Source organism: Phoxinus phoxinus, assembly GCF_949152265.1.
Source record: "Phoxinus phoxinus genome assembly, chromosome: 16".
Lineage (NCBI taxonomy): Eukaryota > Metazoa > Chordata > Actinopteri > Cypriniformes > Leuciscidae > Phoxinus > Phoxinus phoxinus.
The window spans coordinates 25181004-25205248 of record NC_136891.1 but is presented as its reverse complement, the minus strand read 5'-3'; the positions used below and the strand labels follow the sequence as shown (position 1 = coordinate 25205248).

At 39.5% G+C, this 24245-nt stretch overlaps 1 protein-coding gene across 3 annotated transcripts in view; it reads right to left on the bottom strand.

Moving 5' to 3' along the window:
• Positions 1-24245, bottom strand: part of sirt5 (sirtuin 5) — a 40179-nt gene that overhangs the window by 13687 nt on the left and 2247 nt on the right. For 2 of the 3 annotated variants that reach the window (XM_079583421.1, XM_079583420.1), the window contains 6 exons: positions 23650-23775; positions 23414-23547; positions 22323-22394; positions 20061-20214; positions 19778-19865; positions 19617-19670 (listed from right to left, as the gene is read on the bottom strand). In XM_079583421.1, the coding sequence (XP_079439547.1) occupies positions 19617-19670; positions 19778-19865; positions 20061-20214; positions 22323-22394; positions 23414-23547; positions 23650-23749 (602 nt within the window). In that variant the 5' untranslated portion in view covers positions 23750-23775. The remainder of the gene's footprint in view (positions 1-19616; positions 19671-19777; positions 19866-20060; positions 20215-22322; positions 22395-23413; positions 23548-23649; positions 23776-24245) is intronic. The other variant, XM_079583422.1, reaches the window with a different exon arrangement.

Sequence of the window (24245 nt, the reverse complement as noted above, 5' to 3'; positions counted from 1 at the left end):
AGAAACATGTCAAAACATGCTAGCAATTCTTAGCTAAGTGCTAAAGCACGCTAATTCAATGAAACAGGAAGTTGGTGTTACTGAAGAAGGCAATGTCCAATCTGCCCCAAACTTCACACGTTTGATAAGAGTCCTGCCCTGAACACATCTACATGACAATTTTAAGTTAAAGTAATAGCGCCACCTACTGTCGACAGGAAGTGACACGTTTTACACTGTGATGCATTACTAGCGACATATTTAATATGCCATTGAGTTCTAAACATGCTAGAAACATGCTAGAAACATGCTAGCAACACTTATCTGAGTGATAACGCATGCTATTATCCCCATAATAAAGGACATTTTTGTAACTGACTTTGACATACTCCTCCTATTTTTACCTACTTAAATGCACATTGCCCACCATGCTCTGTCTTCCTAAAGCCACCGGGTGGCGGTGGCACGGGTGCGAGGGCCCTTTCATCGCTGCTTGCAGCTTTAATTAGGGCCCGAGCACCGATGGTGTGAGGACCCTCTTGGAATTGCTCTGTTTATTATTATTATTATTATTATTATTATTATTATTCTTCTCCGCATTTAATCACATTTTTGAGGGCCTAAACATGCACGAAAACTCACGAAAATTTGCACACGCGTCAGAACCGGCGAAAATTGACATCTGATATGCGTTTCAGAATTGGGCGGGGCAAAATGGCTCGATAGCGCCACCTATAAAGGTTCAACGGAGTGCGCCTCCCGCTACGTTTCACGTACGTGTACGAAATTCGGTACATACATGTAATGACCCAATACCTACAAAAAAGTCTCTTGAAGCATAGCCTTAAACACAACAGGAAGTCAGCCATTTTGAACTTCCTCTCTGATTTTTGTGCAGTTTTTGCCATTTACTGGCCTCATACTTTAACGAACTCCTCCTACAGTTTTAATCTGATCATCTTCAAATTTGGTGAGTGTAATCTTAAGGCCTTTGCGACGTTAAATTGCGAAGATCTTGAGTTTTCGTCGAAGGGCGTGTCCTCGGCGGCCTGACAAATTTTGATGTTTCGCCATGAAACAGGAAGTTGCTGTAACTCAGGCAAACAATGTCCAATCTGCCCCAAACTTCACACGGTTGATAAGCGTTCTGTCCTGAACACATGACCATGCTCAAATTCAGTTACAGTCATAGCGCCACCTGCTGGCAACAGGAAGTGACATGTTTAACACTGTTTTGGACTCCTAATAACATATACAAAATTGCCAGCAAGTGCTAAACATGTTAACAACATACTAGAAACATGCTTAAACATGCTAGCAAACATTAGCTAAGTGCTAAAGCATGATATTACTGCAATTTAATAGGAATTTGCTGTAACTCAGGCATTGAATGCCCAATCTGCCCCAAACTTCACACGTTTGATAAGAGTTCTGGTCTGAACACATTTACATGAGAATATTCAGTTATAGTAATAGCGCCACCTATTGGCAACAGGAAGTGACATGTTTAACACTGTCATGCTGTACTAGCAACATATTAAATAAACCATTGAGTTATAAACATGTTAGAAACCTGTTAAAACATGCTAGCAATTCTTAGCTAAGTGCTAAAGCATGCTAATGCAATGAAACAGGAAGTTGTTGTTACTCAAGTAGGCAATGTCCAATCTGCCCCAAACTTCACAGGTTTGATAAGAGTTCTGTCCTGAACACATTTACATGAGAATAATCAGTTAGAGTAATAGCGCCACCTGCTGGCAACAGGAAGTGACATGTTTAACACCATTTTGGACTCCTAATAACATATAAAAAATTGCCAGCAAGTGCTAAATGTTAACAACATACTGGAAACATGCTAAAACATGCTAACAAACATTAGCTGAGTTCTAAAGCATGCTATTACTGCAATTAAATAGGAATTTGCTGTAACTCAGGCATTGAATGTTCAATTTGCCCCAATTTCACACGTTTGATAAGAGTTCTGGTCTGAACTCATTTACATGAGAGTATTCAGTTATAGTAATAGCGCCACCTACTGACAACAGGAAGTGACATGTTTAACACTGTGATGTTGTACTAGCAACATATTAAATAAACCATTGAGTTATAAACATGTTAGAAACATGTTAAAACATGCTAGCAATTCTTAGCTAAGTGCTAAAGCACGCTAATGCAATGAAACGGGAAGTTGTTGTTACTGAAGAAGGCAATGTCAAATCTGCCCCAAACTTCACACGTTTGATAAGAGTCCTGCCCTGAACACATCTACATGACAATTTTAAGTTAAAGTAATAGCGCCACCTACTGTCGACAGGAAGTGACACGTTTTAAACTGTGATGCATTGCTAGCGACATATTTAATATGCCATTGAGTTCTAAACACGCTAGAAACATGCTAAAACATGCTAGCAACACTTATCTGAGTGATAACGCATGCTATTATCCCCATAATAAAGGACATTTTTGTAACTGACTTTGACATACTCCTATATTTACCTACTTAAATGCACAATGCCCACCGTGCTCTGTATTCCTAAATCCACCGGGTGGCGGTTGGCACGGGTGCGAGGGCCCTTTCATCGCTGCTTGCAGCTTTAATTATTATTATTATTCTTCTTCTTCTCCGCATTTAATTGCATTTTTGAGGGCCTAAACATGCACGAAAACTCACGAAAATTTGCACACGCGTCAGAACTGGCGAAAATTGACATCTGATATGCGTTTCAGAATTGGGCGGGGTAAAATGGCTCGATAGCGCCACCTATAAAGGTTCAACGGAGTGCGCCTCCCGCTACGTTTCACGTATGTGTACGAAATTCGGTACATACATGTAATGACCCAATACCTACAAAAAAGTCTCTTGAGGCATAGCCTTAAACACAACAGGAAGTCAGCCATTTTGAACTTCCTCTCTGATTTTTGTGCAGTTTTTGCCATTTTCAGGCCTCGTACTTTAACAAACTCCTCCTACAGTTTTAATCTGATCATCTTCAAATTTGGTGAGTGTAATCTTAAGGCCTTTGCGACGTTAAATTGCGAAGATCTAGAGTTTTCGTCGAAGGGCGTGTCCTCGGCGGCCTGACAAATTTTGATGTTTCGCCATGAAACAGGAAGTTGCTGTAACTCAGGCAAACAATGTCCAATCTGCCCCAAACTTCCCACATTTGATAAGAGTTCTGCCCTGAACACATGACCATGCTCAAATTCAGTTACAGTCATAGCGCCACCTGCTGGCAACAGGAAGTGACATGTTTAACACTATTTTGGACTCCTAATAACATATAAAAAATTGCCAGCAACTGCTTAACATGTTAACAACATACTAGAAACATGCTAAAACATGCTAGCAAACATTAGCTAAGTGCTAAAGCATGCTATTACTGCAATTAAATAGGAATTTGCTGTAACTCAGGCATTGAATGTCCAATCTGCCCCAAACTTCACTCGTTTGATAAGAGTTCTGCCCTGAACACATGACCATGCTCAAATTCAGTTACAGTCATAGCGCCACCTGCTGGCAACAGGAAGTGACATGTTTAACACTATTTTGGACTCCTAATAACATATAAAAAATTGCCAGCAACTGCTTAACATGTTAACAACATACTAGAAACATGCTAAAACATGCTAGCAAACATTAGCTAAGTGCTAAAGCATGCTATTACTGCAATTAAATAGGAATTTGCTGTAACTCAGGCATTGAATGTCCAATCTGCCCCAAACTTCACTCGTTTGATAAGAGTTCTGTCCTGAACACATGACCATGCTCATATTCAGTTACAGTCATAGCGCCACCTGCTGGCAACAGGAAGTGACATGTTTAACACTATTTTGGACTCCTAATAACATACAAAAAAGTGCCAGCAAGTGTTAAACATGTGAACAACATACTAGAAACATGCTAAAACATGCTAGCAAACATTAGCTAGGTGCTAAATCATGCTATTAATGCAATTAAATAGGAATTTGCTGTAACTCAGGCATTGGATGTTTAATCTGCCCCAAACTTCACACGGTTGAATATTCTCATGTTTAACACATTTACATGAGAATATTCAGTTATAGTAATAGCGCCACCAACTGGCAACAGGAAGTGACATGTTTAACACTGTGATGCTGTACTAGCAACATATTAAATATGCCATTGAGTTATAAACATGTTAGAAACCTGTTAAAACATGCTAGCAATTCTTAGCTAAGTGCTAAAGCATGCTAATGCAATGAAAGAGGAAGTTGTTGTTACTAAAGAAGGCAATGTCCAATCTTTCCCAAACTTTACACGTTTGATAAGAGTCCTGTCCTGAACACATCTACATGACACTTTTCAGTTATAGTAATAGCGCCACCAACTGGCAACAGGAAGTGACATGTTTAACACTGTGATGCTGTACTAGCAACATATTAAATATGCCATTGAGTTATAAACATGTTAGAAACCTGTTAAAACATGCTAGCAATTCTTAGCTAAGTGCTAAAGCATGCTAATGCAATGAAAGAGGAAGTTGTTGTTACTAAAGAAGGCAATGTCCAATCTTTCCCAAACTTCACACGTTTGATAAGAGTCCTGTCCTGAACACATCTACATGACACTTTTCAGTTATAGTAATAGCGCCACCTACTGGCAACAGGAAGTGACATGTTTAACACTGTGATGCAGTACTAGCAACATATTAAATATGCCATTGAGTTATATACATGTTAGAAACCTGTTAAAACATGCTAGCAATTCTTAGCTAAGTGCTAAAGCACGCTAATGCAATGAAACAGGAAGTTGGTGTTACTGAAGAAGGCAATGTTCAATCTGCCCCAAACTTCACACGTTTGATAAGAGTCCTGCCCTGAACACATCTACATGACAATTTTAAGTTAAAGTAATAGCGCCACCTACTGTCGACAGGAAGTGACACGTTTTACACTGTGATGCATTACTAGCGACATATTTAATATGCCATTGAGTTCTAAACATGCTAGCAACACTTATCTGAGTTATAACGCATGCTATTATCCCCATAATCAAGGACATTTTTGTAACTGACTTTGACATACTCCTCCCATTTTTACCTACTTAAATGCACATCGCCCACCGTGCTCTGTCTTCCTAAAGCCACCGGGTGGCGGTGGCACGGGTGCGAGGGCCCTTTCATCGCTGCTTGCAGCTTTAATTATTATTATTATTATTATTTTCCGCATTTAATCGCATTTTTGAGGGCCTAAACATGCACGAAAACTCAAGAAAATTTGCACACGCGTCAGAACTGGCGAAAATTGACATCTGATATGCGTTTCAGAATTGGGCGGGGTAAAATGGCTCGATAGCGCCACCTATAAAGGTTCAACGGAGTGCGCCTCCCGCTACGTTTCACGTATGTGTACGAAATTCGGTACATACATGTAATGACCCAATACCTACAAAAAAGTCTCTTGGAGCATAGCCTTAAACACAACAGGAAGTCAGCCATTTTGAACTTCCTCTCTGATTTTTGTGCAGTTTTTGCCATTTTCAGGCCTCGTACTTTAACGAACTCCTCCTACAGTTTTAATCTGATCATCTTCAAATTTGGTGAGTGTAATCTTAAGGCCTTTGCGACGTTAAATTGCGAAGATCTAGAGTTTTCGTCGAAGGGCGTGTCCTCGGCGGCCTGACAAATTTTGATGTTTCGCCTTGAAACAGGAAGTTGCTGTAACTCAGGCAAACAATGTCCAATCTGCCCCAGACTTCACACGGTTGATAAGAGTTCTGCCCTGAACACATGACCATGCTCAAATTCAGTTACAGTCATAGCGCCACCTGCTGGCAACAGGAAGTGACATGTTTAACACTGTTTTGGACTCCTAATAACATATAAAAATTTGCCAGCAAGTGCTTAACATGTTAACAACATACTAGAAACATGCTAAAACATGCTAGCAAACATTAGCTAAGTGCTAAAGCATGCTATTACTGCAATTAAATAGGAATTTGCTGTAACTCAGGCATTGAATGTCCAATCTGCCCCAAACTTCACACGGTTGATAAGAGTTCTGCCCTGAACACATGCCCATGCTCAAATTCAGTTACAGTCATAGCGCCACCTGCTGGCAACAGGAAGTGACATGTTTAACACTGTTTTGGACTCCTAATAACATACAAAAAAGTGCCAGCAAGTGTTAAACATGTTAACAACATACTAGAAACATGCTAAAACATGCTAGCAAACATTAGCTAGGTGCTAAATCATGCTATTAATGCAATTAAATAGGAATTTGCTGTAACTCAGGCATTGGATGTTTAATCTGCCCCAAACTTCACACGGTTGAATATTCTCATGTTTAACACATTTACATGAGAATATTCAGTTATAGTAATAGCGCCACCTACTGGCAACAGGAAATGACATGTTTAACACTGTGATGCAGTACTAGCAACATATTAAATATGCCATTGAGTTATATACATGTTAGAAACCTGTTAAAACATGCTAGCAATTCTTAGCTAAGTGCTAAAGCATGCTAATGCAATGAAACAGGAAGTTGGTGTTACTGAAGAAGGCAATGTCCAATCTGCCCCAAACTTCACACGTTTGATAAGAGTCCTGCCCTGAACACATCTACATGACACTTTTAAGTTAAAGTAATAGCGCCACCTACTGTCGACAGGAAGTGACACGTTTTACACTGTGATGCATTACTAGCGACATATTTAATATGCTATTGAGTTCTAAACATGCTAGAAGCATGCTAAAACATGCTAGCAACACTTATCTGAGTTATAACGCATGCTATTATCCCCGTAATCAAGGACATTTTTGTAACTGACTTTGACATACTCCTCCTATTTTTACCTACTTAAATGCACATTGCCCACCGTGCTCTGTCTTCCTAAAGCCACCGGGTGGCGGTGGCACGGGTGCGAGGGCCCTTTCATCGCTGCTTGCAGCTTTAATTATTATTATTATTATTATTTTCCGCATTTGATCGCATTTTTGAGGGCCTAAACATGCACGAAAACTCACGAAAATTTGCACACGCGTCAGAACTGGCGAAAATTGACATCTGATATGCGTTTCAGAATTGGGCGGGGTAAAATGGCTCGATAGCGCCACCTATAAAGGTTCAACGGAGTGCGCCTCCCGCTACGTTTCACGTACGTGTACGAAATTCGGTACATACATGTAATGACCCAATACCTACAAAAAAGTCTCTTGGAGCATAGCCTTAAACACAACAGGAAGTCAGCCATTTTGAACTTCCTCTCTGATTTTTGTGCAGTTTTTGGCATTTTCAGGCCTCGTACTTTAACGAACTCCTCCTACAGTTTTAATCTGATCATCTTCAAATTTGGTGAGTGTAATCTTAAGGCCTTTGCGACGTTAAATTGCGAAGATCTAGAGTTTTCGTCGAAGGGCGTGTCCTCGGCGGCCTGACAAATTTTGATGTTTCGCCATGAAACAGGAAGTTGCTGTAACTAAGGCAAACAATGTCCAATCTGCCCCAAACTTCACACGTTTGATAAGCGTTCTGTCCTGAACACATGACCATGCTCAAATTCAGTTACAGTCATAGCGCCACCTGCTGGCAACAGGAAGTGACATGTTTAACACCGTTTTGGACTCCTAATTAACATATACAAAATTGCCAGCAAGTGCTAAACATGTTAACACCATACTAGAAACATGCTAAAACATGCTAGCAAACATTAGCTAAGTGCTAAAGCATGCTATTACTGCAATTAAATAGGAATTTGCTGTAACTCAGGCATTGAATGCCCAATCTGCCCCAAACTTCACACGTTTGATAAGAGTTCTGTCCTGAACACATTTACATGAGAATATTCAGTTATAGTAATAGCGCCACCTATTGGCAACAGGAAGTGACATGTTTAACACTGTGATGTTGTACTAGCAACATATTAAATAAACCATTGAGTTATAAACATGTTAGAAACATGTTAAAACATGCTAGCAATTCTTAGCTAAGTGCTAAAGCATGCTAATGCAATGAAACAGGAAGTTGTTGTTACTCAAGTAGGCAATGTCCAATCTGCCCCAAACTTCACAGGTTTGATAAGAGTCCTGCCCTGAACACATCTACATGAGAATAATCAGTTAGAGTAATAGCGCCACCTGCTGGCAACAGGAAGTGTCATGTTTAACACCATTTTGGACTCCTAATAACATATAAAAAATTGCCAGCAAGTGCTGAACATGTTAACAACACACGGGAACCATGCTAAAACATGCTAACAAACATTAGCTAAGTGCTAAAGCATGCTATTCCTGCAATTAAATAGGAATTTGCTGTCAGGCATTGAATGTTCAATTTGCCCCAATTTCACACGTTTGATAAGAGTTCTGCCCTGAACACATCTACATGACACTTTTCAGTTATAGTAATAGCGCCACCTACTGGCAACAGGAAGTGACATGGTTAACACTGTGATGCAGTACTAGCAACATATTAAATATGCCATTGAGTAATAAACATGTTAGAAACCTGTTAAAACATGCTAGCAATTCTTAGCTAAGTGCTAAAGCATGCTAATGCAATGAAACGGGAAGTTATTGTTACTGAAGAAGACAATGTCCAATCTGCCCCAAACTTCACATGTTTGATAAGAGTCCTGCCCTGAACACATCTACATGACAATTTTAAGTTAAAGTAATAGCGCCACCTACTGTCGACAGGAAGTGACACGTTTTAAACTGTGATGCATTGCTAGCGACATATTTAATATGCCATTGAGTTCTAAACATGCTAGAAACATGCTAAAACATGCTAGCAACACTTATCTGAGTGATAACGCATGCTATTATACCCATGATAAAGGACATTTTTGTAACTGACTTTGACATACTACTCCTATTTTTACCTACTTAAATGCACATTGCCCACCGTGCTCTGTCTTCCTAAAGCCACCGGGTGGCGGTTGCACGGGTGCGAGGGCCCTTTCATCGCTGCTTGCAGCTTTAATTATTTATTATTATTATTAGGGCCCGAGCACCGATGGTGCGAGGACACTATTGGAATTGCTCTGTTTATTATTATTATTATTATTATTATTATTATTATTATTATTATTATTTTCCGCATTTGATCGCATTTTTGAGGGCCTAAACATGCACGAAAACTCACGAAAATTTGCACACGCGTCAGAACTGGCGAAAATTGACATCTGATATGCGTTTCAGAATTGGGCGGGGTAAAATGGCTCGATAGCGCCACCTATAAAGGTTCAACGGAGTGCGCCTCCCGCTACGTTTCACGTACGTGTACGAAATTCGGTACATACATGTAATGACCCAATACCTACAAAAAAGTCTCTTGGAGCATAGCCTTAAACACAACAGGAAGTCAGCCATTTTGAACTTCCTCTCTGATTTTTGTGCAGTTTTTGGCATTTTCAGGCCTCGTACTTTAACGAACTCCTCCTACAGTTTTAATCTGATCATCTTCAAATTTGGTGAGTGTAATCTTAAGGCCTTTGCGACGTTAAATTGCGAAGATCTAGAGTTTTCGTCGAAGGGCGTGTCCTCGGCGGCCTGACAAATTTTGATGTTTCGCCATGAAACAGGAAGTTGCTGTAACTAAGGCAAACAATGTCCAATCTGCCCCAAACTTCACACGTTTGATAAGCGTTCTGTCCTGAACACATGACCATGCTCAAATTCAGTTACAGTCATAGCGCCACCTGCTGGCAACAGGAAGTGACATGTTTAACACCGTTTTGGACTCCTAATTAACATATACAAAATTGCCAGCAAGTGCTAAACATGTTAACACCATACTAGAAACATGCTAAAACATGCTAGCAAACATTAGCTAAGTGCTAAAGCATGCTATTACTGCAATTAAATAGGAATTTGCTGTAACTCAGGCATGGAATGTCCAATCTGCCCCAAACTTCACACGTTTGATAAGAGTCCTGTCCTGAACACATTTACATGAGAATATTCAGTTATAGTAATAGCGCCACCTATTGGCAACAGGAAGTGACATGTTTAACACTGTGATGCTGTACTAGCAACATATTAAATAAACCATTGAGTTATAAACATGTTAGAAACATGTTAAAACATGCTAGCAATTCTTAGCTAAGTGCTAAAGCATGCTAATGCAATGAAACAGGAAGTTGTTGTTACTCAAGTAGGCAATGTCCAATCTGCCCCAAACTTCACAGGTTTGATAAGAGTCCTGCCCTGAACACATCTACATGAGAATAATCAGTTAGAGTAATAGCGCCACCTGCTGGCAACAGGAAGTGTCATGTTTAACACCATTTTGGACTCCTAATAACATATAAAAAATTGCCAGCAAGTGCTGAACATGTTAACAACACACGGGAACCATGCTAAAACATGCTAACAAACATTAGCTAAGTGCTAAAGCATGCTATTCCTGCAATTAAATAGGAATTTGCTGTCAGGCATTGAATGTTCAATTTGCCCCAATTTCACACGTTTGATAAGAGTTCTGCCCTGAACACATCTACATGACACTTTTCAGTTATAGTAATAGCGCCACCTACTGGCAACAGGAAGTGACATGGTTAACACTGTGATGCAGTACTAGCAACATATTAAATATGCCATTGAGTAATAAACATGTTAGAAACCTGTTAAAACATGCTAGCAATTCTTAGCTAAGTGCTAAAGCATGCTAATGCAATGAAACGGGAAGTTATTGTTACTGAAGAAGACAATGTCCAATCTGCCCCAAACTTCACATGTTTGATAAGAGTCCTGCCCTGAACACATCTACATGACAATTTTAAGTTAAAGTAATAGCGCCACCTACTGTCGACAGGAAGTGACACGTTTTAAACTGTGATGCATTGCTAGCGACATATTTAATATGCCATTGAGTTCTAAACATGCTAGAAACATGCTAAAACATGCTAGCAACACTTATCTGAGTGATAACGCATGCTATTATACCCATGATAAAGGACATTTTTGTAACTGACTTTGACATACTACTCCTATTTTTACCTACTTAAATGCACATTGCCCACCGTGCTCTGTCTTCCTAAAGCCACCGGGTGGCGGTGGCACGGGTGCGAGGGCCCTTTCATCGCTGCTTGCAGCTTTAATTATTATTATTATTTTACTACCTTTTGGGCACTTTTGGGGGCCTTAACGTGCTCAAAAACTCTTGAAACTTTGCACAAATGTCAGAACCTGCGGCCATCAGTGCCCGACTGAAGCTGGGACCCGGGCGTGGCAGGGGGGCTCGCCAGCGCCCCCTGGAATGGGATTCAAAAACATGTCCATATCTCAAACACGCTTGCATGTAATAATATGAAACTCGGTACACATATAGATCTCATCGGGCCGAACAACTTTCGTGCTCTAAGTTTTACGCCAGTCCAACAGGAAGTCGGTTATTATGGGCTGGATGGAAACGCATGTTCTGGCATTTGAAACACTTGTCCTAGAGAATTCATCGGATGACCACGAAACTCGGTGTGCATGAAGTCAAGACATGGAGGATGCTAAATTGCGAGGGGATTTTTGATATCTCGAACGGTTTGGCCGTGGCGAGGAAACGAATTTATGGCGAATATTGGAAACAGGAAGTGTGTTATAACATCCTCATACATTAACTGATCTTGATGAAACTTCAGCAGTGTGTTTGTTGTAAGAGGCCGATCACATGGATGTGACTATTGTGAGTCAAAGTTATAGCGCCACCAACTGGCAGCAGGAAGTGTGTCACTTTCAAAATGCTTTGAAATCACCCTCTTATTTTTACCCGATTTGCTTCAAACTTCATCTGTATAATGTAAACACACGGCAGATGTAGACCTGTGAAAGGATTATTGATATCTTAAATACTGTTGCCATGGCAACGCATCAAACTTTAATATTCTTTTTGGGTGCATTTGAGGCTCTTAACATGCTTCAAATTGCATGAAACTCAACATGCATATCAGATTTATTAGGTACTAGGCATGTGTGAAGTTTCAGAAACGGGCGCGGTGGAGGGGCTCAGTAGCGCCACCTTTAGTCAAAAATGGGCTATTAGTTTTACCTACAGTAACAAAAATCGGTATTTATATTTATCTCCCCGAGCCGGACAACTTTCTAATTTACAGTCATTAGCTCCGACCAACAGGAAGTCAGATATTTTGGTTTGAATGTGATTTGATGGGAATTTTGCCAGTCTCTCTCAGTGTCTGTGTGTGTGAGAGAGGAGGGGGGCTTAATTTTAACCCTTTCTCTGCTGTGTGGGACTTCTCGGGCACTTTTGGGGCCCTTAACGTGCTCGAAAACTCTTGAAACTTTGCACACAGGTCAGAACCTGCGGCCATTAGAGCCGGACTGAAGCTGGTACCCGGGCGTGGCAGGGGAGCTCAACAGCGCCCCCTTGAACGTGGTCCGAAAAACTTGGTCCATATATCAAACACGTTTGCATGTAATAATATGAAACTCGGTACACATTTAGATATCATCGGGCCGAACAACTTTCGTGCTCTAAGTTTTACGCCAGTCCAACAGGAAGTCGGCTATTATGGGTTGTATGAAAACGCATGCCCCTGGAATTTGATATACTCCTCCAAGAAAAATTATCCTATCGCCACCAAACTCAGTCAGCATGAAGTAAAGACATGGAGGACGCTAAATTGCGGACGGATTTTTGATATCTCGAACGGTTTGGCCGTGGCGAGGAAACAAAGTTATGGCGAGAAAAGAAAAACACAATGTGTTATAACGTCTTCATACATTTATTGATCTTGATGAAACTTCAGCAGTGTGTTTGTTGTAAGAGGGCGATCACATGGATGTGGCTATTGTGAGTCAAAGTTATAGCGCCACCAACTGGCAGCAGGAAGTGTGTTACTTTCAAGATACTTTTGACTAAAGTGGGGGGGTTATTTTTACCTACAGTCACAAAACTCGGTCTGTATATTGTGCTTATCGATCCGGACATCTTTCTCATTTACAGTCATTAGCTCCGACCAACAGGAAGTCAGATATTTTGGTTTGAATGTGGTTTTGTCTCTCTCTGACAGAGTTCCCCCTGCCATTCTCTCTCTGTGTGTGTGTGTGTGTGTGTTAGTCCAGTGAGATACTGGAGGAGGAGGGGGGGGGGGGGGGAGGAGGGAGGGCACACACACAGACAGCCCCCCCCCCTTTTCTGTGTGTGTTTGTAGGGGAGCAGAAAGACTCACACTGATACAAGCTCTAAAGCAGACTTCTTCTCGACAGTCAAAGCGGGGTTACGTTATTGCCCGTCGTGCACAGGAACCCGAAAGGCAACGGGGGTGGCGGCTTTTTATATATATATATATATATATATATATATATATATATATATATATATATATATATAAATTAATATAGCTGCAAGCAGCGATGGAGGGCCCAAGCCGGTGGCAGCGCCAGCCCGGTGCCTTTAGTGTAACTAAAGGCACCAGGGTGGCGGTGCCACCGGCTTGGGCCCGTAATCGCTGCTTGCAGCTATATTTATTATTATTATTCTTCCTCCTCTGTAAGTCTATGGCAGCCCTATGAACCGTACATAGGAAAATGATGAAATTTGGCACAGTTATAGATATGACCATGAATAGTAATTGGACCAAATTTGGAGTCTGTTGGACACACTCTATAGCGCCACCACCAGTTCAAAAATTCAACATTGAAATGGCTGTAACTTTTGAACCATTTGATCCACAAAAATGAGACATAGTACACCTGATTGCTCTCATCATACTGATCTGAACCAATATAATATATTAAGACCACGCCCATTACAGTAGCAGCCATTTTGAAAAGTACAGTAATCAGTCTGATCACTACTACTCATTCAAAATTGATTTAAATTGGTCCACATTTTGCTCAAATGATCTTTGGACTGAGCTGCATAAAAGTACTGTGCCCGATTTTTTTTATACATCATTGTTCAAAAGTTATGACGTCACAAAGTTAATGAGGTCGACCCAAAATTGGTTCAGAGGCTGTATCTCGGCCAAACTTTAATGCATTGAAATGAAAATTGGTATGCTTCATCGAAAGCTTGATCTGAGGGTCCATGCCAAAGTTGGAAACAGTGCCACCTACTGGTCATGAGATACGGAAAATGGCTATTTTGGCCAATAACTCGTGAACGGATTGTCAGAAAATTATAAACTTGATGTCAATCGATTCCTTGGATCATGCCGAATCTGTCGATATAGATTTTGCCATGGTGGGCGGTACCATGTGTCCGCCATTTTGAATTTTGACGTAATTTCCTATATCTTTTAAACTATTTGAAATTTTTTCACCAAATTTGGTATGGATCATCATTAGCATGACCTGAAGGTACCTGATAAGTTTTATCACAGCGCCACCTAGTGTTCCAGATATATAATGTTTTTTTGCAAAAACGCTTATAACTTTTGCAAACATTGCTTGAAATTTGATTTCTTTATGCCATTATATTCCTTGGCTTATGCCGATTCCAACGATGTCTCATTTGTCATTTTCCAACAATGTGACTGGCCGCCATATTGGAACCAATGTAAAACAGTTTTTTTGCTACTTCTCTTCCAAAATTTGTTCAAAATTGTCCAAAATTTGCTCACATGATCTTTGGACAAAGCCGCACAGAAGTACTGTCCCCGATTTTTCATATTCATCTCTGTTCAAAAGTTATGATGTCACAAAGTTAACAAGGATGACCCTAAATTGGTTCAGAGGCTGTAACTTGTAAACAATTGAAGTGAAAATTATAAAATTGGTGTCTATCGACTCCTTGCATCATGACGAATCCGTGGATATATAATTTGTACCATGTACCACATCATAAGTAATTAGCTACATTAGCATTAAGCTAGCTTAGCATGCTAACCTTGTTAACTTGCTTTCGTGTGCTCATTCTTACACTGAAACATCTCTGCAGCTTCCTAAACCAGCATCCTCTGAGTGGCGCAAGTTGTTAAACCATGTGCTGTGAATCCAGAACCATTCTGGTCATGGGTTCGAATCCTGCTTGGGATGACTATGTTAAATTGTGTATTATGTTGTGTCTTTTCCTGTATTGTTCTAATCTTTTGCTCTTATGGCTCCGCACTGCTCTTGGTGCTTAAATGCTTGCTGCACTGCTGTGCTTATAGTACTTGCTGTGCTTGATGTACATTGACATGTACATTAAATTTCAGATTTTTTTGCTCTTACGGCTCCGCACTGCTCTTGGTGCTTTAATGTTTGCTGCACTGCTGTGCTTGATGTACATTAACATGTACATTAAATGTCATATTTTTTGCTCTTACGGCTCCGCACTGCTCTTGGTGCTAAAATGCATGCTGCACTGCTGTGCTGACAGTACTTGTTGTGCTTGATGTACATTAACATGTACATTAAATGTCATATTTTTTGCTCTTACGGCTCCGCACTGCTCTTGGTGCATAAATTATTGCTGCACTGCTGTGCTTACAGTACTTGCTGTGCTCTATGTACATTAATATGTTCATAACATTTAAGATGTTTTGCTCTTATGGCTCCGCACTGCTCTAGGTGATTAAATTGTTACTGTGCTGCTGTGCTTGCAGTACTTGCTGTGCTGCTGTACATGATGTGCTGGCTGTGCTATATGTGCGCCATGCTTGGTCTGCTTGCTCTGGCATGGCCCCGTGTTGCTGCCTGCAGCTATTTAGGGGCCATGCCCGTAGGGCAAGGCACCTATTGTATCCGTAAGTTTTCTTATTATTAGGGGCCATGCCCGTAGGGCAAGGCACCTATTGTATCCGTTAGTTTTCTTCTTATTATTATTATTATTCTTCCTCCTCTGTAAGTCTATGGCAGCCCTATGAACCGTACATAGGAAAATGATGAAATTTGGCACAGTTATAGATATGACCATGAATAGTAATTGGACCAAATTTGGAGTCTGTTGGACACACTCTATAGCGCCACCACCAGTTCAAAAATTCAACATTGAAATGGCTGTAACTTTTGAACCATTTGATCCACAAAAATGAGACATAGTACACCTGATTGCTCTCATCATACTGATCTGAACCAATATAATACATTAAGACCACGCCCATTACAGTAGCAGCCATTTTGAAAAGTACAGTAATCAGTCTGATCGCTACTACTCATTCAAAATTGATCCAAATTGGTCCACATTTTGCTCAAATGATTTTTGGACTGAGTTGCATAAAAGTACTGTGCCCGATTTTTTTTATACGTCATTGTTCAAAAGTTATGACGTCACAAAGTTAATGAGGTCGACCCAAAATTGGTTCAGAGGCTGTATCTCGGCCAAACTTTAATGCATTGAAATGAAAATTGGTATGCTTCATCGGAAGCTTGATCTGAGGGTCCATGCCAAAGTTGGAAACAGTGCCACCTACTGGTCATGAGATACGGAAAATGGCTATTTTGGCCAATAACTCGTCAACGGATTGTCAGAAAATTTTAAACTTGATGTCTATCGATTCCTTGGGTCATGTTGAATCTGTCGATATCAAATTTGCCATGGTGGGCGGTACCATGTGTCCGCCATTTTGAATTTTGTTATAATTTGCAATATCTTTTAAACTGTTTGAAATTTCTTCATCAAATTTGGTATGGATCATCATTAGCATGACCTGAAGGTACCTGATAAGTTTTATCACAGCGCCACCTAGTGTTCCAGAGATATAATGTTTTTTTGCAAAAACGCTTATAACTTTTGCAAACATTGCTTGAATTTGATTTCTTTATGCCATTATATTCCTTGGCTTATGCCGATTCCAACGATGTCTCATTTGTCATTTTCCAACAATATGACTGGTCGCCATATTGGAACCAATGTAAAACAGTTATTTTGCTACTTCTCTTTCAAAATTGGTTCAAAATTGTCCAAAATTTGCTCACATGATCTTTGGACAAAGCCGCACAGAAGTACTGTCCCCGATTTTTCATATTCATCTCTGTTCAAAAGTTATGGTGTCACAAAGTTAACAAGGATGACCCTAAATTGGTTCAGAGGCTGTAACTTGTAAACATTTGAAGTGAAAATTATAAAATTGGTGTCTATCGACTCCTTGCATCATGACGAATCCGTGGATATATAATTTGTACCATGTACCACATCATAAGTAATTAGCTACATTAGCATTAAGCTAGCTTAGCATGCTAACCTTGTTAACTTGCTTTTGTGTGCTCATTCTTACACTGAAACATCTCTGCAGCTTCCTAAACCATCATCCTCTGAGTGGCGCAAGTTGTTAAACCATGTGCTGTGAATCCAGAACCATTCTGGTCTTGGGTTCGAATCCTGCTTGGGATGACTATGTTAAATTGTGTATTATGTTGTGTCTTTTCCTGTATTGTTCTAATCTTTTGCTCTTATGGCTCCGCACTGCTCTTGGTGCTTAAATGCTTGCTGCACTGCTGTGCTTACAGTACTTACTGTGCTCTATGTACATTAACATGTTCATAACATTTAAGATGTTTTGCTCTTATGGCTCCGCACTGCTCTTGGTGCATAAATGATTGCTGCACTGCTGTGCTTACAGTACTTACTGTGCTCTATGTACATTAACATGTTCATAACATTTAGGATGTTTTGCTCTTATGGCTCCGCACTGCTCTAGGTGATTAAATTGTTACTGTGCTGCTGTGCTTGCAGTACTTGCTGTGCTGCTGTACATGATGTGCTGGCTGTGCTATGTGTGCGCCATGCTTGGTCTGCTTGCTCTGGCATGGCCCCGTGTTGCTGCCTGCAGCTATATTTATTATTATTATTATTATTCTTCCTCCTCTGTAAGTCTATGGCAGCCCTATGAACCGTACATAGGAAAATGATGAAATTTGGCACAGTTATAGATATGACCATGAATAGTAATTGGACCAAATTTGGAGTCTGTTGGACACACTCTATAGCGCCACCACCAGTTCAAAAATTCAACATTGAAATGGCTGTAACTTTTGAACCATTTGATCCACAAAAATGAGACATAGTACACCTGATTGCTCTCATCATACTGATCTGAACCAATATAATACATTAAGACCACGCCCATTACAGTAGCAGCCATTTTGAAAAGTACAGTAATCAGTCTGATCGCTACTACTCATTCAAAATTGATCCAAATTGGTCCACATTTTGCTCAAATGATCTTTGGACTGAGCTGCATAAAAGTACTGTGCCCGATTTTTTTTATACGTCATTGTTCAAAAGTTATGACGTCACAAAGTTAATGAGGTCGACCCAAAATTGGTTCAGAGGCTGTATCTCGGCCAAACTTTAATGCATTGAAATGAAAATTGGTATGCTTCATCGGAAGCTTGATCTGAGGGTCCATGCCAAAGTTGGAAACAGTGCCACCTACTGGTCATGAGATACGGAAAATGGCTATTTTGGCCAATAACTCGTGAATGGATTGTCAGAAAATTATAAACTTGATGTCAATCGATTCCTTGGATCATGCCGAATCTGTCGATATAGATTTTGCCATGGTGGGCGGTACCATGTGTCCGCCATTTTGAATTTTGTCGTAATTTGCAATATCTTTTAAACTATTTGAAATTGTTTCACCAAATTTGGTATGGATCATCATTACCATGACCTGAAGGTATCTGATAAGTTTTATCACAGCGCCACCTAGTGTTCCAGAGATATAATGTTTTTTTGCAAAAACGCTTATAACTTTTGCAAACATTGCTTGAAATTTGATTTCTTTATGCCATTATATTCCTTGGCTTATGCCGATTCCAACGATGTCTCATTTGTCATTTTCCAACAATGTGACTGGCCGCCATATTGGAACCAATGTAAAACAGTTATTTTGCTACTCCTCTTTCAAAATGGGTTCAAAATTGTCCTAAATTTGCTCACATGATCTTTGGAAAAAGCCGCACAGAAGTACTGTCCCCGATTTTTCATATTCATCTCTGTTCAAAAGTTATGATGTCACAAAGTTAACGAGGATGACCCTAAATTGGTTCAGAGGCTGTAACTTGTAAACAATTGAAGTGAAAATTATAAAATTGGTGTCTATCGACTCCTTGCATCATGACGAATCCGTGGATATATAATTTGTACCATGTACCACATCATAAGTAATTAGCTACATTAGCATTAAGCTAGCTTAGCATGCTAATCTTGTTAACTTGCTTTCGTGTGCTCATTCTTACACTGAAACCTCTCTGCAGCTTTCTAAACCAGCATCCTCCGAGTGGCGCAAGCTGCTAAACCATGTGCTATGTATCCCAAACCATTCTGGTCGTGGGTACAAATCCCTCTTGGGGTGACTTTGTCAAATTGTATATTATGTGATGTCTATTCCTGTGTTGTTCTAATCTTTTGCTCTTATGGCTCCGCACTGCTCTAGGTGATTAAATTGTTACTGTGCTGCTGTGCTTGCAGTACTTGCTGTGCTGCTGTACATGATGTGCTGGCTGTGCTATGTGTGCGCCATGCTTGGTCTGCTTGCTCTGGCATGGCCCCGTGTTGCTGCCTGCAGCTATATTTATTATTGTAATGGTATGTGCTTTGAGATATGAGGTAGTTTAACGCCGTCTCTCATCTCGTGAAGCTTTGCAGACTCTGCTGTACGCATTTATGTGTTTTGAAGGAGGCATGGCTTTGGAGACGCTCTGAAGGGAGGGTGGGATCTTATGCTTTTAAAGCTAGCCTCTCTGAAATTACCAACCCTTTCTTTAACAACAGACACACTCACAAACCTGGGCAGGTCATCAACTGGTATTCTGGCATCCTTGGCATTGGGGTCAGGCTCTCTGAGGATTGGAAAAAGAAAGACAATAAGGAGCATATAAGGAGAGTGCAGTCTCTTGTGGTTTAAATATTTGATAAAATAATGGTGATGTGTTTGCGTGAGCTCTACCCTTTCCCCTCCAGAGCAGGACAGATTGGACTCTTGTGGTTGGCTTTGACTTCTCCACAGCTCATGCAGCGAGTTTTAAATAGACTACCTAGAGAGAGATAGACAAAAGAGAGAGATATCAGTTGAAGAGAAGAACCTAAATCGATTGTATGGAAAGAAAGACGGGACACCCTCCAAATGGATGACCAATCATTTTCAGCTCTGTTAATCAGATTTTAGCCAAAAATAAATGTACTATAATGGTGACATGATCCAGTCCTGGTCTGAGTAGCCGTTGTCTCACCGTGGATCTCATAGACGTGTTTGGAACCAGCGCGATGGTGCAGTTCATCGATGTTCTGAGTGATGATCACAACAGAGCGCCCCTGCTGGCTGAGACGGGACTCACACTCCATTATAGCCAGGTGTGCTGGGTTCGGCATCTTACTGCGCATTACCTGCATATATTAGCATGCAACCAAACACTTTTATTTAATGATAATCATTATTAGCAATTTAATTGCAGCTCCAGTGTGTAAATATCTACAGGTACTTAAAGGGGGGGTACAATGGTGTTTCATGTATTCAGAGTTGTTTACATTGTTAAATAGATGGATTCTCATGCTAATAATGGCCAAAGTTTGAAAAGTTATTTTGAACGAATAACAGAGAATTTCTGTGCTGAAAATCATACTTCCGGATTGCAACACGTTTCGGCTGGTTTTTTTCTATCGTAGATCTAATGACGTAGACCAGAGTGGAACTCCTTATATGAGCATTGCTCTCGGAAAAGCGCGTTCACGCACACGTCGACCAGAGGAGAGAAAGACCGCGCTCATCGACGCATAGACATCATATATCTCTATATAATATCTATGCATCGACGCGCTACTACCGGAAATCATCATCAGCAGCGCTAAATAGGAATGGTTGATGTCAAGAATGTCTCCAAAAAAGTGTGTTTTGGGATGTGAGGGAAAGTTTACCTTGTTCAGCTTCCCAAAGAACCCAGTGTTACTGGAACAGTGGATGCAGTTTGTATTTCCGGGACAGCAAAGGAGTGTGGCAAGTGCGGTTTTGTGTTCTTGTCATTTCAGTGACGAATGTTTTATTAACAAGACCCAGGTCGTCGCTGGATTTGCAAACCAAATACTATATATATATAGTAATATGGCATACCGCACCACGATCGATAATAAGCAAACCTTCCCGGGCGCTCCCGCTTGACTCTATAGCTCCGCCCACGCCCAGAATCAAGGACCTCGGCTTTTTCCGGTTAGAATCGGAAAGCTGTATTTTTATTTTATAAATATGATGAAACTAAAGACTTTTTGGAGATATTAAGGACGCACTATTACTCTATAGGTACTCAAGATTAACATGAGATTGACTGAAACTAAGTATTTTACCCCCCCTTTAATGACTTATTATGATTTTGAAAGTATTATATACATTTAAAAAAAGGTGCTGTATTAAAATATGTAAGGGATAATTGACAATGGGCCGTTGAATTATTAGACAATTGTTGCAATTATTCCGCTTATACTACGGTTACCACACCTCAAAACATTGTTCAGATGATGTATTTCAAGATGTTTGTCAGGTTTTTTTAATTAAAAGGCTTTTATGTGTAGGACTAATTTCTTAAGCATCTAATCCCAAGCCTCCGTTGCCAATTGCAAAACGTCATTTTAGAGCTAGTAATGGACACTTCAGCCACTGATATCAATCTAATGCAGTTATTTATGCACTTAGAGAGAAAGAGAGAGTTATCAAGCATGTATACTATATGTATTACCTGAATCTGTACGTCCCTCAACAGTATTCTGCAGCAGAGTCTCTTCTATCTGGAGAAAGAGAATGTGCTTTCCGTACATAATAAAACGTAATTTTCTTGCAAACAACAGGGAAATATGTTGTACTTTTTAAACCATTGTGTAATATATGTATTTGCTTGGTCAGCGTCGTTGTGGGTTTTGGTTCTTTTGCTATTGTAATCTGTAAGGACCTTTGAAATAACTGAAATCATCTGGCGAAGTGATATGGAACTGTAATCCAGTCAAGACCTGCTGGAAATACTTCAGCCGTGTGTTTCACTGAAAATAATTGCACGCCTTAGAACGCACATCAACCAATCAGAATCAAGCATTCAACAGCCCAGTATAATAAAATCAACTAATTAATTTGTATTAATATTTAAACTTACAAGTTAAGCAGATGATGTTTTAAAGGTATTGGTACCTACAACTGAATTTTGGTGTGGTGAAAACACTAATAATGGCTCTTATTTTTTTTAAATGCAAGCATGCAAATCATAACTGATCTACTTTTCTAGTAGTAATTCCACCCCCATGTGGATGCTGTTTTAATTTCAGGCCCAGAAATAATTCCTCACTGCAATTCTAAGCATGCAAAACAGTCTCATTTAATAATTAACATAATCCAAGTATTTTTATTTTACCACATTATCAAATGTATGATTACTAAAGTGAATTGGTCACTGAAATGAAAAAAAAAAATGCCATTATGATATTGGTGGCCATTTAGTCAGTGATGTGTGACCCACCTCACGCCTGTAATGGTAAAATTCCCACACTAAAGAAGGATCTCGAGAGAAAGCTTCAGGGGTTGCCAAATCCTGAAAGACAACGAGAGGTGAAAGACCAAGAGATGGCCATTTTAATGGAAAACCACAACAACAAAAAGTTACACATTCCATCTCTGCTATTTTTTTTATTTTATTTTTTATTAAACTTGCATACATGTGTTGTGACTACAGTAGGTTACTGTTTATGTGCTCTGTTAAATAGATGTTAAAAGTGTACAGTCATTATTTACAATGCAACATGTAAACTATCTTTTACAGGCCCTTTTGTATATAACACTGAAACATAAATTGAAGAAAAGACATGCAGTTGAGTATACACGGGTAGCCTACTACTGCAACTTTTCCACTGCTTTTTAAAGTCTCACACAGATTCAACCAATCTCTTCATTGAGACGTGCATATGTATATGAATAATCATATAGAGATTTTTATTAATAATATTTATTGGAAAATGTCTTTTTAGGGCCTTCAAATTTAGTGTGCACTTATATTTGTGAAATATGTATATAATTATACATATAATTATTTTTTACATTCACTAAATGTAATACTTTTTCATTCTGCTTTGCTTTCTGATATTTTTTTTTCTAAATCTTTAGATATCTTTTTAAATATTTTAAATATATATTTTTCAGATGATAATTTAACAATTTGTTTTAGTATAATGATTTTTATTTATTGATTATTATTTAATTATGGAAACTTTTTTTATTTAGTTATCAAAATATTATTCCATTTAATCGCTCTCACAGCGTGTCACAGTGTGTGTCAGATGATAATTTAACAATTTGTTTTAGTATAATGATTTTTATTTAATGATTATTATTTAATTATGGAAACGTTTTTTATTTAGTTATCAAAACACCGTATTATTTAATCGCTCTCACAGTATAAATGAAATTTTTACATTAAAAAATATACAGCTGCCTTTATAATATCAACGGTGTCCCTCTGCAAAAAAAACCTTGGTATAAGTCATATTTTGTTAATATATGCTAAAACAGCTTGCTGTGTGTGTGTGTGTGTGTGTGTGTGTGTGTGTGTGTTACCTGTGCCTGCCATTTCCTCCAGTAGCCCCCCTGTCCTCTAAAGGTTGGTACGCCACTCTCTGCACTCACTCCAGCCCCCGTTATGATAGCAATGTGCTTTGCTTTATCAAACTCCTTACGAAATTTTGTTAAATCTGCAAATAAAACACAAATTCCAAGTCATTTAGTTCACAGGCATTAACACAACATCCCCAAAAACCTTTTCAGCAATCTCCTCCAAAGTGCTAGTGTCCTACTTGAGCTTGGTCTGGCCATCTTTGGAGATCTCCAGTTCAGTCTGACTGCCGCACACAGGTGAGAGGTCAAACCCCTACAGGCCAACTGCCGCACAATCATTGAGGGTTAAATGTCACGCTACACAGCTAGAAAATCAAAAAGTAAACAAAATAACCCAAAATGCAATGTACTCACCAGTAGACACGATACACAGAATAAGAGAATGAGATTGCAGCACTACCTCTTTCTGTAAGTAGCTGTTCGCTTACTAGAAAAGGAGGCGTGTCCTTAAACTAGTTTTACAGGTTGGGAAATTCTGGAATGATATCCTTCTTCCATTCATACTCTCACAAAGGAATTTTTTTATTAAGGCCTCTCTGTACGGCCCAAAATAATAGGTTTGGTTAAAAGAAATTATGACCAAAAATATATATACCGGTAAGTATACACACACACACACACACACACACGTGTGAACGTGTGAATTAAAATTTGGATGACTTCAAAATGAACTTAAAATTGACACCCAAATCAATGCAAGCTTTAATTTCAAGTCTGAATGATATTCCTTATACAAAATGTTAAGGTTCACCCTGTTCATGTTCTTAACAATGTG